The sequence below is a fragment of the Adiantum capillus-veneris genome, chromosome 24 (genome assembly GCF_014529385.1).
Source record: "Adiantum capillus-veneris isolate H3 chromosome 24, ASM1452938v2, whole genome shotgun sequence".
Classification (NCBI taxonomy): Eukaryota; Viridiplantae; Streptophyta; class Polypodiopsida; order Polypodiales; family Pteridaceae; genus Adiantum; species Adiantum capillus-veneris.
In genome coordinates, this window is record NC_140954.1 from 67336202 (window position 1) to 67354738 (window position 18537).

Below are 18537 nucleotides of genomic sequence, written 5' to 3' on the forward strand. Positions count from 1 at the left end.
GACCTACTTACGTGTGGGTGCTTAGAGCCGAGTCCCTCACTGTGGGAAGAGACCTTAAAGATCTATCCGGTGAGTGTTGATCTCAAGGCCTATTACTCTAGTAGAGAAAAGTGAAGAGTAATAGAGGAATTTTCTACCAATTTAGGTGATTGAAAAGTTATTTCAGTTGCCCCTTATTAGTCTGTCTCAAACCCCAATTTTGATAGCGTTTTGAGACGCGGAGAGAGAGAGAGAGAGAGAGAGAGAGAGAGAGAGAGAGGGGCCTCGGATCTTAGCCCTGTCGAGATTGAAATCGTTAAGAGTCTCAAAACGCTGTCATTTTGAAGCTAAGGGCTGGAGCTTTTCTTGATAACGTTTCCAGGTTTGTGCAGCGTTGTTTGAAGCAACGTTTGTCACTCTCACACACACACACACAGGTCCACACACTGAGATTAGACCAAGCAGAGACGAAGCTGACATACACACAGACTTGAGAGCTCAGTTGGCCGCATGCTGAAGAAGCTGCGATGCAAATTAGAAACATTTTGAGACATTTCGAGAGCTCAGATGGTGAGATTTCGACAGCATTTTGAGAGGCAATTATGATGCCAGGCACAAAAGACCTCTTGTCAAGTGATGATTTGATTGGTTTTGAGAGAGATGTAGTGCATGCATGTGCCACTCAAGCTTTAGCCTCTAGGTAGTTTGTTGCTGAACGGCTACATGCTCCACGATCGTTCATGGCACGGCTTGCTGACGTTTTGTTTGCGACAGTGCTGTAGGTGGACGGAGGGATTAGCTGCTTCATGCCAGCATCTTGCAGCTTTTGCAGGTCTGCTCTGACATTCTCTTTTTGAAATATTTTGGTACCTTTTTGTGTCAATTGATAGGTCAACATTTACAAAAATGCATGTAATGATGCATAGCTGAAAGCATTGCTGTTCTGACATTTTCTGTTTGTCTTTTGTCTTGTTCTATGTAGCTAAAACACCATGGCACCACCTAAGGCAAAAGAAAAAAGGCGAGTTAAGGATAGACCAGCTACTCCAAAAGCTCATCTTAATATTACTCCACAGAAAAGGAGTCGTGCACTCTCTACAGGAATAGAGGACAATTCACAAAATGTTGAAAGTAGTTGTCAAAATCTTTCAGATGATCTTAAAGGACCTGATCTTCAAGAGAGGAGCATGGAGGGAGATGATGGAGCACTTGCTGTATTAGCAAATATGGAACAGGGCTCTAAAGAAGTGCGTGATCATGAGGATGAAGCCATAAATCAGGTTTCGGATATAGAGATGCAGATGGCAGGATGTGATGACGTTATTAGCCAATGTCGACTTCTTTCTCAAGAAGTGTGTCCACAGATACCTTTGTGTCGCATGGTTGCTCATGCTGTTGTCAGAGGCATACGTTCAGAACTGTCCTCTTTAAAAAGTGCTTTTCAATATGAGGGTTATCTCCCTGAAAAAGGCTCCTTTCTTGTGTCCACATGCAAGTATGATGGAGAAGAAACGTCCGTGACCACTGCTATACAGTCATCTTGGTCACCTTTGTGGAGAGAAGTGGATGCTGAGTTTGAGAAAGAGGTGTTATCAAAACCAGAGTTCAAGTTCTTGTCTGGTAAAATGTTTTTTGTATGGGAAGGTAATCATCGCCTCACTGCTTGGATGGAGTTGATATCACAAATGTACAAGGAAAATAGAGCTCGCCATGTGAGAGTCGTGTGCTCTGTCATTGACCCTCGACGCACTTCAGAGATTGCTCTGCTCACAAGACTCCAGAGAGTCAACGCGTAAGTGTCTTGGGATTTTTTGTTTTATCTTAATTTCTTATATTTTAAATGCATTTAACTTTGTTATTTTGTTTTTTAGAATGAATGAATATGCCATTGTTAAGCCAAGTTTAAGAGATATTCTGTGGAATTGTAATAATATTTTTAAATGCGACATAAATGCATTCTTGAGTGCTTTGCCTCAAGATCAAGTGGAAGTGCTTCAATCTTTGAGAGCAAAAGATACCAGCATCAAGGGAAAACAACAGTGGTATCCATTGACAAGAGGGTATTTGGCAAGGCTTGTATTTCAGGTACTTTTCATCTTAGCTACTCTAAAGATGCATACTTTATAAAGTGGTCACTTTGATGCCCAATTTTTTGCTTTTCTTTCTAAAAAAAGGTTGAGTACACGTCAGAACTTAATAAGATTGAGGACTTGGTTTCGAGTACTATTTCGGCAGAGAACAAGGAAAAAACATTGAAAAAAGAACGTGCCAAAATACATAAAAGACTGTCGGACAGAATGGGCATGGTATGACTTTTGACATGCTATTCTCGCATTAATGTTATGCTGAGTTTTTAAAGGTAATAAAGATGCTTTCTTCACAGGTTCTTAATGTTCTTGATCCTAAGCTTGGTGATCAATGGCTAGCTAGAATCTTTGCTTTGAAATTCGATAGCCCCGACTCTGTAATTACTCTTGGCAAGCTGAGATCCTTGGCAAATGCTGAGATGAGAGAAGAGAAAAGGTTGTTGGTGCTCTCTCTATTGGATTCCAATAAGAGACTCAAAGATATGTATGGTATGCCATCCACCGACAATGAATTTAGATTGTGAGTGCATATTTTCAAGGCCTGTAAGGTTTTTGGTGATGTTAGTGAGATGCTTTCTTGTATTGCTTACTAGTTCCCTATCTTGTTAAGGTGGTTGGCACAAGAATGCTTTTTAGAGAAAGTGGAGGTGGAGGCAATTCAGTCTTTGGAAGATTTGAAGAATATGCGTATTATAGGTACCCGATTGGATCTGCCACAAGATTATTCATTACAGGATTACTTGGAGGGAATCAAGTTGGAGGCAAGAAAGTACATGTTTGCTCAAGTGAGAGCAAGAGAGCAAGCTATGGATGCAAGAACATCAAGACAGGCACAAGCTCCTAAACAAAGAAAGAGAAATGAAGTAATAATGGCTGCATATCGAGTTGTGTTCAGGTAGTCTCTGTGTTAATCTCTATGTTGTTGTCATTGTCATAGTGATGATGCCTTGGAACTACTATGGTCTCTCGTTTTGGTAATTCCACATTCAATAGGTATCTTTGTCACTTGATTGGGGAAAAGAAGCTAACCAGATTACCAGACCATTGTAAAGGGTGGATTGATAAGAGCAATGAGGGTGTGTGCATGTATCCCAAGAGCATGCAAAATCTCTCCGAATGGGAGATTGAGCATTGCCCTTGGTGGGTGGACCTAGGAAGTGGATTTGTCTTGGCAAGGGAGAAGAAACTACACAAAGTTCATCGTAAAAAGGAAGAGTCCACTGTTGCTGAAAGATGTAGTATTCGATCGCGTAAAGAGACAACAGGTAAGAATGATGGTAAGGCAAGCCTCTTGGTGTGTTGTGGAGACCTATGATTTTGCATCCTTACATAGAGCATTCACTAATTATCTTCTTTGCTATAGTAGTGCAAGAGGAAAAGGATAATACTCCACTCCAAGATGATGTGGAGCCAACAAACAGCTTACAAGGAGGTATATTGATTTTAGTCTTTAATATTCAAGACACGTCTTGTTTTCACAATGTCTATACCATATGTGATTGTGATGTTATGTAACTCCATTTTATTGCAGATCACAAGGTGGTTGCCAAAGAATTCATTCCATTTGTCTTCATTCCATTTGTCTTCATTCCTTGTCCCCTTAATGACTTGCTTCCTAAAGAGAGTGATGCGACTAGCTATGGGTGCATGGTGGGTGACTATTTATCTATGGGGAAAGATTTTGTGGCAGGAATACGAAGTGATGCTTATAAGGTTGTACATGAATTCTTCTCTAAGCTTGGTAGAAATGATTCTACATACATTAGGAATGGAAAGCCTGTGAAATGGGCTTCAGATTTGGTCTTCATTGACTTTCCTACTGGATGCTTCATAAACAAAGAGACTACTATGCCTACTTGGAATGTGCTTACAGAGGCACACATTCGCATGGGAATTACTGTTGCTGCAGCCTCCTTGAGAGATAGTGGCTGGTTAGTTGTTTGGATTACTTTGATAGGTAAAAATATTTGATTCTCACACTTTGATATAAGTCCCTTTGTAGGCTTGATAATAAGGTTTTGTTTTCCTTAAATAGGTGATGCATTACCCTGGCTTGAAAAATACATACATGTGCTTGGTCTTGAGGTTGTCAGGAGAGTTTTTGTGCTTGACAAGCTTCCATGCAGCTATGATAAAGAATGTGGTATGGAGCTAGTGGTAAGTGATCCAAGGTTGTAATGGCTGTTTTTTCTTTTTGACTTGGAAAAATTAGCAAAATACCCGTGAAATTTGAGGAGTATTTTGAGGATTTCCACAAATTTCAGGGGTATTTTGGTAATTTCCCTTTTGACTTTGTTTTTCATGTAGGTACGATCTTCCCTATTGGTATTTGCTCGTCGCACAGGATGCTGCCCGCCTACTTTTCTTGAAGAGAGTGGCTCTTATTTTTGCAAGTTGCAGATTGATCCTTTGAGTGATTGTTGGACCCATTATCTTCCAGAGGGAGAAAGATTGGTTCAATCATCTCCTTCGACTCTTTGGCGTGGAGGACTACAAAGGTCTCCAATGTTTTTGTTGTGTGTCTTGCAGCTTTTGTGTCCACCATCAGGGTTGGTATTGGAGATGGGATGTGGCACTGCACCATTATTACGTGCATGCCAAGCATCTTCTCGATCGTGCTTCTCATTTGATAGTGATGCTGCCATAGTAGGTGCTGTGGTTCAACCTCTTATCAAAGGGATAAGTGCGAAGAGGACAGGGGTTACTCATGAAGACTTAGAATCTGATGCCTACAAAGTACAAATTGTGGCCAATCCTTATGATGACTAGTGAGCATCTATTCTTATTACATATTGGGATTTGCTTTTCTTTAATTGTGTGTTTTGTTTAAAAGCTTATTACTACAAGGTTTTATAATTGCAGATTTTTGTTTTGAGCATGGAGTATCTTATTTTGGATAATCGAGTGTTCATACTTCCATTGAATGGTTTGAAGTTGGTCGTCCAAATTACAGTTATTTTTTTCTTTGTCTGACTGGTTATAGCATTTTTCCAGGTTATGCAAGATTTATGGCAGATTGGATGCCTCAGAGTTCAGATTATGGTGCAGATATATACAAGAAGAGTAGGTTCAAGTGTCTCTATGTGGATGATGAATGCCTTGAGACATAATGTGATGTGCAATTGAACCTCAAAATGAGCTAAAAGTGCTCTTTATTATAATGAGACTAAAAAACCAGGGTTCACAATGATGGCCTATTTTTAATTCAATAGAGAAAAACGTTGCATGAGTAGCAGGATTGATTACTTCACATTGGTTTGATTCTCAAATCAATCATATCAATCTTTATGATTGAATTATGTTTTGCCTATATCGGTTTACTATAATATGCTTCCTTACAAGCTTGAGTACTAGTACGTTGCTTCTTTGCTTTTCATCTACTTTCCATGAAACGAATGGAGATGCTTTCTATCCTTTCCATGATAGAATGTCTAGATAACTTTGTATATGTTGCATGTATAATACAGTTTTGAGACTTTTTTTTTTTGGGTGAAACACAAAGCAAAAAAGATTATATTCTTTGTATTGCTTGATTGAAAAATGGATTCACAGATGATAATTTAATCTATCTACTAATTGCAAGTGTAAGGATTTGTTGGCACTTTCTTTCGGTATGCAAGTTGAAATGTCAAATGCAAGTTTCGAGGGTTTATGGACATTTGCCTTTCGGCAGAAAGGAGGGAGTTTCAATCCATGCACGGGAGGGAGGCCGGGGGGGGGGGGGGGAGAGAGCCCAATCACCTAGAGAAGGGGAGGAAAAACAAAAACTTGTGATCAAGCGACCAATAGCATATCAACAATAGGTATTACTAAGTATGGTTATGCATAGATATTGCTTGTCCCTAAAGATGTGAATATACGAAATAGAGAAAAAAGTGAGATTAAAGTCGCCTAATAGGACCAAGTGTGTGCACGCGTGACTACCATATCATGGTGACAAATCCCCTTACGATGTGGTTAACATGAGTTAGCACTCATTTAGGCAAGTGCCAAGTCATAATGTGATCAATTCACAAAGGGGAGAGAGCTAAAAGCTTTGCAAAAAGATTTCAAACTTCTCGCTAGGTGGAGCCTTTGTGAAAAGTTCGACATGGTTGCTTGGCATAGACACATAAGCCACGTCAATCTTTCCTATATAGAGTTTCTTCGTGGTGACAAGCTTCAGTCAAGCACCCAATGCACAAAAAACAAAAACCAACTGAAAATATATAAGCTTCTATTAGAGTTATGAACATCATGTACTCCCAAATATACGAGCTTCTATTAGAGTTATGAACATCCTGTACTTCCAAACCAAGAGGTACCACAATAGGCAGTTTCTTTCTCAACCATAATAGAAAAAGTGAGCAAGAAAATTGAACGACAAACTAGACATCAAGGATACTCTATAATTTAGCAAGGAACTTCATACACACATAGATGTGATGACATGAATTGATTTTTAGGTGCAAGAAAGTTATGCATCATTTCAAAATCATAGCACATTACATGCTGCCTTCAAGACATTACTCCTCATATGAAACCGTTTGCCTTTGAAAATATACAAAAAGAATAAGCTCCCATTGTTTTCATCTCTTAACAGATCTCTTAGAAAGAAATTTTGGACACTATGATACTTCCTACGAATGAGCTTTCATTTTGGAAATAATCAAATGCCCTTCTAGGGCCTATCTTTGACTGGACATTTCAGTTTACATGTTTCTAGACTTGTGAAGTTGAATTATACTGCAAAAATATCACACAACTTCTTGAAGAAAGTTTGTCACAATGGAGTAATGAATCTTTGCAACTTATTTATACCTTAAGCTTAGGTCTAATATCCTTAAATTCTTATGATTAAAAATATATATCCCAAAGTCTACATCTCTACATTCACGGAGTAATACGAGTCTTCGTTTGCGTTTCAAAGACCCTTTGAGATGCATGTGCGTGGCATATGTTATCCATTACAAAATGCTCATAAAGATTCACTCCCCTTGCACACTGATGCTTTATTTGACATTCTCCATGACTTTCATTGCATCACTCGTTATTTTTAAAAGTAGTGTAGACCCATCTTTCTGAATGAATATCGAAGCTGACAAATTTCCAAATTGTTTCTTTTCCCACATTTCAAAGATGAGTTTTAAGACTTCATTTGTAGCCATCCAAATTTGATTCTTCGATCTCTCTCCAATGCCCTACCTCCTATTTTGCGATGATGAAATGTGTACCAAGGGCAAATAAAGCAATTCTTCCACTAATTTAAGGCATCCAACATGAGTGCGGTCATTGGCACATGAACGACCAGGCATGCATAAATAATGTTATCAACATGCGATACTCAGCGCATACTATATTATAGTTGCACTTTTCCAACACCTCAGCAAACAGCTTGCACTCAGGGGATCTTTATACAAAGGGATGTAATCTTCAAGACTACGTATTGCTCGTATAATCTGTAAAATCGGCTCAACATCTTGACAATCATGCCTCCTGGGACGAAACATGGGCCACAAAACAATGTCCACATTATATTGTTCTTGGTAGGTTTTTTGCCATCTTCAAAAATTTCTACATATGTGAATTATCAGCTATGTACATGGTTGAAGAGAGAATCCTAAAAATGAGTTCTATATATTCCTCATTTTCTCCAGCTGTTGTTACACTTGACATTGCAGCATATGTAAGTCAGCTCAGCACCATCATCCACACTTCTTGGATCCTGCAATTGATCTCTCTCTCTCTCTCTCTCTCTCTCTCTCTCTCTCTCTCACAAATGATGGGCGTATGCCCTTTACAATAAGTTCAGGCAATATGCCAATAGCGAAACACAGTGGAAGACAGATTATAAACTACAACCATGGGTGCAAAAAGGAACAAAACTAGCTAACTTCCGAATGTACGACAAAGTCCTCTGAAGAGGAGAGGAGAGTAGCACCAACCATTGTCAGGTGCATCGGAAGGGTTTAAATTTTTTTACCCCGGATCTAGTACTTCGTACAAACACAAGGTTACTTTACTTCACTTGAAAGAGAAACTGAACTAAAACAATGAAAGAGAGAGGCACAGAGAGGAGAGAGTAGACACCGCATGTCGGGTCCCAACCACCCTCAAGGGTCCCCTTGAGCTGTTGCCAGAGCTTTAGATTCCTAGCACAATGCTGATACAATGGGTAAATGCTGAATACTTCATGCAAAAACGCTAAGCTGGATCTGATGCTAACGTTGAGGATCTACAAAACGCTAGGGCTGATCTAATGTGATAGGCTAAAAATTGTGATGCTATAGGCTGAAAAACGCTGACGACACTGTGCTGGCGGTGGACACGCTGATGGGTGCTGAGGGGAAAATGCAAGGGTGTGCTGGGTGTTGGGTACTGATCTTCTGATGCTCCAAATGGGGACCAAAGGGTTGCTTATATAGGTAGGTACACGACTTCTAAATGGCTGGTCATTTATTTAATGGACTTAAGTGACTGTTTATATGCCTATATGCTTAAGTGACTTTACGAATGTACTCTGCAAGTGAGGTTATTCAATTAATGACCTACCTGATCATGCATGTCCTTCTAGAGGCTCACAAAGTGCCAAGCTAGATCCCTAACTAAGACTAATGTAGTAGTAGCCTGTCCACGTGGCTCAAGTGCAATGCGCTCGTGACTTCTCCCCCTGTTAAAGGTGAGACACAACTGCCGAACTTCCTGTGGATGCTTTCTGTACTTCTGATGTTGAATGCTTATGATGCTTGTGGATGAATAAACTGATGAAAACTCCTCCAAACAGGTGGGTACTATGGATGTAGGTGTTGTTGGCGATGTAAACACTAACCATACGAGTTACTAGGCAGCCTTACTACTGAAGCAAAATACCAACCTTGATTCTAACTCTGCCTTGAGAGCAAGTGCTGCCACCCAAATAGCCCTGTTGTGAAAACATTGCAAGTGAAGATGAAAGGTAAGGGTGCTCGGAGATATTTCCAATGGTTCCGTGGCGACGGAATTGGATGCACGCTACATGGGGATGCCAATGCAAAAGAGGTTTAGGGATCCTTTCTCCAACTCCTTCCATATCTGCATATGAGGCAAGCAGATCTTGGTACTCAAGATCTAGATCTTTGTATATCCGATGCCGATCTTCGTTCAAAGACAGCGATGACAACGGGAGCGTGCCCAATGCGCAATGGACTTAGGGTGGGAGTGGCTAATATCTATAGGCAACAAGTATTGGGGCACAGACACGAGGATACGAAACTGAGAAAAATCCGAGAGAGGTTCCTTCAGTTCTTGGTTCTTCTTGGGTTCTTTCTTCCCTTGAATTTGCGAAGCCGAAGCACCTCCAGAGCTCTGATACCAATGTCAAATGAAGCGGAAGGGTTTAAGGATTTTAACTCGAATCTAGTACTTCGCACAAACACAAAGGTACTTTACATCGCTTGAAAGAGAAACTGAACTAACACAATGAAAGAGAGACACAGAGAGAGAGAGAGAGAGAGAGAGAGAGAGTAGACACAGTATGTTGGGTCCCAACCACAATGCTGTTACAATGGCTAAATGCAGAATGCTGATGCTGAATACTTCATGTGAAAACGGTAGGTTCAATCTGATGCTGACGCTAAGGATCTGCAAAACGCTAGGGCTGATATGATGGAATAGCCTGAGAAACGTTGATGATGCTGGAGGTGCTGGCGATGGAAACGCTGATGGGTGTTGAGGGGAAAACGCTAGGGTGCTGTTGGGCTGGGTATTGGGTACTGATATTCTAATGCTCCAAATGAAGACCAAGGGATTGCTTATATAGGCAGGTACACATATGTCAATCACACCCTGATAAGCATCCCACAACTTATAAATGGCTAGTCATTTATTATTGACTGTTCCTATGCCTATATGCTTGAATTAATTTATGAATGTAATGTGCAAGTGAGGGTATGCAATTATTGACCTGCCTGATCGTGCATGTCCTTCTAGAGGCACACAAGGTGCGACGCTAGATCCCTGACTAAGACAGACGCTAACCTGTAGCAGTAGCTTGTCCATGTGGCACAAGTGCAATGTGCACGTGACAACCATGGTGCCTTGCTACTAATAAAGAAACCAGTCAAAGTATGCCAAATATACTCTTCCTAAAAGATCAGCATTTAGAATGCTTCACCTACTAGAGCACTACCAAGCATCCCAATGGTTGATATGCAAAACACTCTTCTTTAGTTGTTGAGCCCGCTCGCTGCGCAAACCTGTAGTAATAGCTTGTCCACGTGGCTCAAGTGCAATGTGCATGTGACGACCATAGTGCCTTGCTAATAAAGAAACCAGTCAAAGTGCACCAATAATCTTCCTAAGACGTCAGCATTTAGACTATTAAGATTAAACAATTTCTGAGATTGCACCCATTTACAATTTTTCATGAATTTCAGAGATTACACCCATTTAAACTTTTTATAATTTGAAAGCATCCATGCTTGTTGAATGAGAGCAGCAGGGCTGAGAAGCTTACATGGCATGTCTCGAGGTCATGGAACAGAGCTCTACATGACTATGCCACTGCCTAGACTAGCTTCCGAAAACCCCTTATGAGACTGAAAAGTTCATACAGGGCCCTGAGCATCTGCCATACTGAGGATACCCACACTAGCAAATTCACTTGTAGATAAAAGCTGAGAAACAGAGAAATGTCTAGAACCACCAATCAATTGACACCGTCCTGTCCTCACAAACAAAACAAACACCCATAAAGCTCTTTAAGACCTTGAGCACAAAAGAGGGGTTCTTGCTACTTTGGTCTCTACCATCATGAGATGAGAGCAAACAGGCGACCTCAAAGAAAAAAGAATTGATGGATGGGATCAAACAGAATAAACACTGTTTGATATTATCAAGGAACTCTATCAACAAGCCCATAAATTTTGACTTGTTAATACGGCCAAGTTCCCCTTCTCTTGTCGTATTGAGACCAGTAAGGGTCCTCCATATATCAGGACTAATTTGCCTATCTTTAACTTTTACTACACCATGCCTGCAAACATGATTTTCTGATACGGTTCAGCAAAAGAATGTAACGATTCCTGGTCTCCAGGCATTTTAGTCAACGTATCAAGCAGCTTCAAAAGACAAGAAAAAGATGAATAGTAAAAGAGAAGTATTAGCTTGACCTAACACTCAGCACATCAGAGCATGCACCAATCAACTAACTTAGATGCTTCATATGATTCATATTGCAAAGTTCAAGACGGTATTTAAGAACACACATGAGAAGAGAACTAACAAACCTTGAAAAAAAATGCTTCGTCATGATTGCATGCAGGACATCTGACAGCCTTTGTTCGGGCTAGTCCAGGCTCATTTGTGTTATCCTCTGAAGCATGTGTGTTGACCTGAATGGCATTGCGATCAAGCTCGAGTCTGTACACACAATTGTTGTCTCCCAGCCTTTCCTGTATATAAACATGATAATTGAACGTCAGAAGAAAATTGCCCAAGCATTGAGAGATGGGAAACGAACAAAAATTCATCTACATCCTCTGAGGTCAAACACATTTGAAATCTAAACAAAACGAGCAGACTCAACCTCCACTATATCGGCCAAAACATGAGACTTGGGCTAAGAATATACAAGCAGCAATGAGAACAAAAGTGCTCATTAAAAAACACAGAAAGAGATAAAGAGAGGAGAGTGCTCTGAAGTTGACACCAAAGGGTGAGAAAGGCTGTCCTTTTCATACGGTACGGTAGCCCCTAATAGAAAACGCCCTGTGATTTTTCCGCAAAAACAGAGTAGAGATTAAACAGGTTTGGGGCTAGGGTTTTTATGTCTAGATCAAAGATGCAATTGGCCATCGTGTCCATCTGTCCATCACAGATACTCTGCCTGAAACCGGCCTGTTCAATCCAAAAAGGGCGGTAGACTTTACTTTAAACCTTGATTTAGCTTTCACCCATTATTAGTCGTCTATTTTACCTGTACTTTCAAGACACAACAAAGGGGAGAGGGATACAGGCTGCTAGATTGCACCTGTATGAGTAGACGGACACCAGATTGGCCCCTAACTTAGGCGCCCCTTTCAGTATTTCTTTATTATTCAAAAGAGGGAATAAACGCTGTGGTTCCTACAAGCTGCCCCGCACAAACTCGGCTGAATTTCCACTGTTCCAGCCCGATTTCGGCAGCATAACTGTACTAGAACCCTTCACGGTCAGTATTCCCACGCATTGACCGACTTTCCCGACGCATACGGGCACTTTGCAAAACCTGGCGAGAATCTGCAGCACGCTGAATTCTCTGTTTTCAGCCCTGAAAATGCGCCAGATCACCTGTACAGCGGTCCCCTTGCGTCCCCGAACCTCCTGGGGGTATTAGGATCCGTTTAGGGCCAAAACCCTAAACCTGCAAAAATACACAGCAGGCTGTAATTCACTGTTTCGGGCTCCGTTTCGCGTGCCGGTCGCATCCCTAGCAAGTCCTCGAGCTCCCGCACCTGTAGGGCTACTTGCCCTTTGAATCGGACGAGATTTCTGGCGTGAAACCTCTCCGAATTCACCTGTACCTGCGGGGGGATTAGCCGCTAGCTAATCCAGTACCTGTGCAAGAGGCTCTTGCCTCGGCAATCGCGCATGAACCCACACAACTGTACATTGGTCAAATGAAAAGCCCACTAGAGGGGCATAACATACTGCCAAAGGGGAGAGAGAGGGCAGTGCGTAGCGTGCACGGCATCACTCCTGGCACCGCACTGTGCATAAGAGGGAAAGCAAGCACTCCATAGCTCTTAACCTGTGACAGAGACTTGCAAAATGAGCCTCCCAGCTATAAATCACGTTTTTGCCTTCTCTATAAGTAGTAAACTGGCCTCAAAGTGCCAAGTGTCACTCATTTGTGCATTTTCCCGCTTTAGACCCTCGGGTCTAAAAATATCTCACCTGCAGCCTCTGTTGACTTGGCCACAGAGTAACAAAATGATCCCCATGTCAAACTGCACGTAATGACGCGAAGACATTTTCAGGTCCCAAAATAGCAGTTCCCTAAATTTTAGGAGATGCTGCCATTGTATCTTTCTAGGTCATCCGACCCTCTTTGTACACTGCGGTCACATCCAGAACTGAAATGTAGCCTCTGTAGCAAAGGATTCCACTTTGGCTAGTCAATGACCCCACTTGGCTAACCATAGTCCTTGTCCAACCTTAGTGCTCTCTTGCCCTCAGGCCTGGACTCCCTCTGGACAGTTCCACACTAGCTATGCAATGCAGGGCAGTTAGATTTCCCGAGGGGTGTTTCCAAAAAGTGAAAGTAAATAGATAATAAGAAAGAAATCAACAAAAAGGATAGATAGTAGTCACACGCTGGTGACATACCCCCCTCTTGAAATCTCAAACGTCCTCGTTTGCATCTATGTCGTACAAGCTCCTAGTCAACATTGATGTATTCAACACCTGTCGACACATGTACGACACATACATGCTCATTGTCAACCCTGGTGTATTCAACACCTCGTCGACTCATGTATTGCCTGCGTGTGAACCCTGTCCCAATGACATAGTGGTAGCTTCACACTCTGCCATTGCTTTGAGTCACTAACTTTCCAATGACAAAATGGTAGCTGCACATTTTGCCACTGTCTTATAGTACACGTTGGATCCCGTAACACTTGCGAGCATACCCAAACCGACAGTTTAAGAATGCAGTTACACATGTACTCTTTAATAGAAGCAATCACTGTATCCTTGACAGACTGACAAGAAATACTCACTTCTATAGCACTAACCAAACTTTTGGACATTCCATAAGAGCAATTGCCAAACTGACAATCTGTACAGCTCTAACATTCATGTAACAGGTATTTGATTTGAGCTCACTTTAAATACCTTGTACATCATTTGTTTCAGAAGCCATTGTCACACTGACAATCCATTTAGCTTTGAACTCAAGGGGTCAAGGTAGGTTGCAAATCGAAGGCTTCCAGGTAAAGTGATAACACAGTTGGTGACTCTGCAAGTTCACCTTCTTCCATCCACTTAGCATCCATTGGTGGATAGTTTCTGAACTTTACCAAGTAACGCCTAGTAACCTTGCCTTTCACTTTCCTTTGTTTGTGTGCCAAAATCTGTTCAGGGACCAAGATCTCGTCAAGTTCCTCGACTTCCGGCTGATCTTCAGGTGGCATATCTTCTGGCACATCACCCACATAGGGTCTGAGAAGACTCACATGAAACGCATTGTGAATCTTCCAACTGTCAGGCAATTTCAGCCTATATGCAACATCACTGATTATGTCGCATACTTGAAAAGGCCCATTGTAACGCATGCTGAGCTTTGGAAACAGTCTTTCCTTGCCCTTCATCTTCTTTAACCTTGCCTTTTCAAAGCGTAAAAGCACCCAATCACCAAGTGAATATACTACTTCACGACGGTGACGATCAGCTGCTTTCTTTTGCTTTGCCTGAGTCCTTTCTAAGGCCACTTTGACCTTCTGGTACATTTCATCCATGTCCTGAACATACTTATCTGCTTCAAATATCTTGTCCTTTGTATGCAGTATGGGAGGAACTTTCTTGCCACCTTCAACTATCTCAAAAGGTGCCTTGCCAGTTGATGAATGCACTGTATTATTGTATGCATACTCCACCAATGGCAAATACTGCTCCCACTTTCCTTTATGCTCTGACACATAGCACTTCAGCAGATCTAGGACAGTAGAATTTGCCTCTTCTGACTGCCCATCTGTTTGCGGATGAAATGACGAAGAGAATTTGAGCGTGGTACCCATATTCTCAAACAAGCCTTTCCAGAACAAACTAGTCATGCGTGGATCACGGTCGCTAATAATCGACTGTGGCATGCCATGATACTTGAAAATATTGCTCATAAACAAGCGTGCCATCTGATCTGGCTTTATCTTCTTCCTGACAGGAATAAAATGAGCCTGTTTGCTGAATCTGCAAATAATGGTCCAAATACCATCATTTCCTGTCTGCGTTCTTGGAAGATCAAAGATAAAATCCATAGCAATACTTTCCCATGGTTTATCTGGAATAGGTAGTGGTTGCAATAACCCTGGTGCCTTTTGCCTGTCAAACTTGACCTTTTGGCATATTAGGCATTCTCGCACAAAGGCATCCACATCCCTTCTCAATGTAGGCCAATAGAAGAATGTCTCAACCGCTTTAACTGTAGCATCGATACCACGATGCCCTGCATACGGTGGGACATGACTCTCTTCCATAACTTTGCGTCGCAATGGCTTTGTGACACACAATCTGCCATGCATCATCATGAACCCGTCTTTAAGAAGATAGTGTTCATGACGTTGTCCATCCATTAGTTGCTCGAAGACCCTTGCAAAATCTTCATGATTTGCATACTGTTCTCTCATATCATCAAGTTCATGATGATAAGGAATCGACACAGCTGAAATTTGTGGCTTCCTTGACAAGGCATCAGCCACAACGTTCTTCTTGCCTTCCACATGCACAATCTGAAAATGGAACATGGACAAGATATTTGCCCATCGCATATGCTTCTCAGATAACTTTGTCTGTGTCAAGAAGTATCGCAAGGTCTGATGATCCGTTTGGACAACGAAATCTGCACCTAGCAGGTAGTGTTTCCAACTTAAGAGCGCATGAATCACAGCCAGTAACTCTTTCTCATAGACCTGCATGGTCATCTCTGGCCCTTGCAAAATTCTGCTCTCATAGGCTACTACCCTGCCATCTTGCATTAGCACAGCACCAATGCTACTACCGCAGGCATCACACTGGACAACAAATGACTTCCTAAGATCTGGCAACACAATGACTGGATCTGAAGTCATCTTTTCCTTTAAGAGATTAAACTGCCTCTAGAAAGGTGGCCCATGCCAAACGTTGATTCAGAGCCGCAATCCTCCTATGCTGCACACTGATTTTTCTCTGTAGAGATTGCTGAGTTACTCTCTCTAGAGCATTTTTCTCTTTCCTGACAGATTTTCACTCTAAAACTCAGAGACAGAATCCTCCTCTTTCAATTTAAGAAAAACTTGAAGAGCTTGTACCATTGTATTACATAAGAGGCAAAATCTTCCACTTTACAAAACATGCCCAATGCACTGGCATTCTCTCTCTAGAATCTCTCCCCTCTCTCTAAAGAATGCTGATTTTGTCTCTAGACCGTTTTTCTGCAACAAGAAGCTATAATGTGTATAAGAGACCATTTAAGTGTGAGTAAGTATGCTACCAGAACAGTATAGTAAATAGCTTCACTTAGCCATAGTCTTCTTCATAGCAAAAGATAGCAGTAATTATTATGTAAAGCATAAGGTAAAACCCCCCTAAGGCAACAACTCAAATCGAGTTTGAGTGTGGCAGGTTGGATGTCATATTTTGTAGCCAGATATAGTGATCCAGGACCCAATCAAAGCCCCCCCAGATGCTATCAAGGTCAGATGCTGTGACCAAGTGTGTGTGTGTGTGTGTGTGTACCCGCCCTAACCCAAGCGCAATACACAATGGGTTTCGGCAGTAGGCCCATTGTGTATGGGCCTACTGCCTCATCTGAAAGATGAGTTAAATAAGAGTCTTTAGCATAGAAGTGCCAAGTGGGAGTGTCCCTGAAAAGGGTAGAACTGTTTGTACTAGTACAATAGCAGATAACGTCTTCAAGGAAGACAATACTCCTGTAGGAGTTTTAAGGCTTTGTCAGCCAGTTCGAAAAAGTATGCTTGTCATTGAGTAGTCAAAAGATGATATACGCAAAGCTTTTCCACTTGTTCCCAAAAGTCATCATATGTGCAATAGGTAGCATGTTCCTGTAATTGTCAAAATATTTGCATAAGCATAGGTGAGTAGAATTGGCTTAACTTGCTACTTAAAACCGACTGAGCCAAAAGACTACAATAGTCGTGAGTAGGAATCCAGTCCATAGTCAAGGAGAGACCACCTAACACGTGTCAACCAGTCAAGGAATTATAGACAGTGGGCCACTCAAAGCCTACAGACACAAAATATCCAAAGCCAGTGTCCTGGCCCTCCCAATTGCCTAGGAGGGTCTGGTGTTTAGGGGTGTGTGTAGCTGTTTTAATTAAAATAAATAGACACCAATGAACAAGATGTTCAAAAAGACGATTGGCTAAAGATATGTAGGCAAAGACAAGTACAAAAACAACTCAGTCTTTGATTCATAACTATACAACATAATAAGAATGAAGTATCATTCCAAATGAATTTGTACAAAGGTATTAGAACAATCTCAATTGAATCATCAAGTGTTTTCAAAGTCGGACTGCAACAAGCTAAACCTTTTTAAGCCAAGATAGAATTCTCACCTGCATCCATATAGTCAAGACAACAGATATGTTAGACTTGGCTACATATGGCAGGCTTCAAAGAATCTATCAGTTGTTATCCATGTCAAACTTAAAAATTTTAAACTAGCGACTGTCCTGCATATTAAAGTCTCAAGGATTGTTTACCATCATATTCTAGCTAGAGTTACTCCATATGTTTTAACTTCTCTTTTTTTAAATAACCATTTAATGTAAAAAATGTCGACTAATCCATATCATTGTATGTACTTCTTTCATTTAAAAAGCTTGCATGCAATGCTCAGTTATGTAATTTCATCTTTAAAATATGTTCCGAGGTCGAGCCCTTCAAAGCCAGAATCAGCTAGGATTATCACTCGACCAAACTAGCCATATCCAAAGACCAGGCAAAACCAGAAGAATGTGTTGTAGACCAGATCATTTAACCCGCCAGAACTAGCAGAAGACATCAGGTAATGAAGTACGGATATCCAATCCAGTTAGCAAGTCAAGGCCACCAAGTCTCCTCATGTTATAGCACTATACCCATCACGGTCAGAATTTTAGTGTAAGCCAAATCTTAAGTAGTAAAGCATAAGAAGCTAGAATATATTTGTGTATATATAAGGTTTTTATGGCCAAATCACCACCAAGAGCTAGATGTAGCGTATATATAAAAAAAGAAGACCAGATCTAAGCCAAACATCCAAGCAACACGCTGAAGGTCAGATTTATTGTAAGTCAAAGCAAACAGTCTCTTAGTAAAGTATCAAAGCCAGAATATTGTATAAGGTTTACATATATTTTATGGTAGCATCATCACAAGATGTAGTGGAATATGTATGTAAAAAAACCAGATCTACGCCAGATATCCAAGCAATAGGAAAAGGTCAGATTTTTTGTTAGGTCAAAACAATCTCCCCCATATCATAACACCATAACAAACTTAGGTAGTAAAGAGCAAAAAAAAACAGATCATTATCTATATGTAAAGACCAGGAATAAAAGACCAGCAAAATGAGTTGTAGACCATATCTCTTATCAATACATGTCCAGCAGAGAAAACCTGCCATATATAAATCAAATCACAGCGATCATGATAATACAAAGGCCCTTGAGACCCCTAGCAAGGGAGAATATGGTTACCAAAACCCCGATTTAGGCCAGCCATCAAGAACCAGAGGTTAATAGTGCCAAACTTAGCCCAAGGACCAATGCTA

At 41.1% G+C, this 18537-nt stretch overlaps 2 protein-coding genes across 16 annotated transcripts in view; one reads left to right on the top strand and one right to left on the bottom strand.

Annotated features, from left to right (window-relative positions):
* Window positions 1-208: 208 nt before the first annotated feature.
* On the top strand, window positions 209-5370 carry LOC147426524 (uncharacterized). Of its 7 annotated transcripts, none has more exons than XM_086498337.1 (13): window positions 209-361; window positions 754-811; window positions 962-1771; window positions 1851-2064; window positions 2154-2285; window positions 2363-2586; window positions 2677-2961; window positions 3060-3331; window positions 3430-3498; window positions 3598-4023; window positions 4102-4223; window positions 4374-4834; window positions 4929-5370. In XM_086498337.1, coding segments are annotated over exons 3-13 (3006 nt in total). In that variant the 5' UTR covers window positions 209-361; window positions 754-811; window positions 962-971; the 3' UTR covers window positions 4930-5370. The 7 variants fall into 7 exon arrangements, with proteins under 7 accessions (XP_086354463.1, XP_086354465.1, XP_086354461.1 ...); XM_086498335.1 differs by having other exon boundaries at window positions 215-679; XM_086498336.1 differs by having other exon boundaries at window positions 215-549.
* A 1774-nt stretch (window positions 5371-7144) lies between these two features.
* The window catches only part of LOC147426525 (DNA-directed RNA polymerases II, IV and V subunit 9B-like), a 78900-nt gene continuing 67507 nt past the window's right edge, over window positions 7145-18537 (bottom strand). For 2 of the 9 annotated variants that reach the window (XR_015186229.1, XM_086498680.1), the window contains 3 exons: window positions 11312-11476; window positions 10540-10621; window positions 7145-7770 (listed from right to left, as the gene is read on the bottom strand). Coding sequence is in view for 4 of the 9 variants with exons in the window: in XM_086498680.1 (XP_086354806.1) it covers window positions 10571-10621; window positions 11312-11476 (216 nt within the window). In the remaining 5 variants the exon portion in view is untranslated. The other 7 variants (XR_015186228.1, XM_086498679.1, XR_015186232.1 and 4 more) reach the window with 6 other exon arrangements.

Coding starts and splice junctions, on each gene's coding strand:
- LOC147426524 (XM_086498337.1), top strand. CDS start 972: ATGGCACCACCTAAGGCAAAAGAAAAAAGGCGAGTTAAGGATAGACCA. Junction 2,065..2,153: donor TGGCAAGGCTTGTATTTCAG/GTACTTTTCATC, acceptor TTCTAAAAAAAG/GTTGAGTACACGTCAGAACT. Junction 3,499..3,597: donor AACAAACAGCTTACAAGGAG/GTATATTGATTT, acceptor ATTTTATTGCAG/ATCACAAGGTGGTTGCCAAA.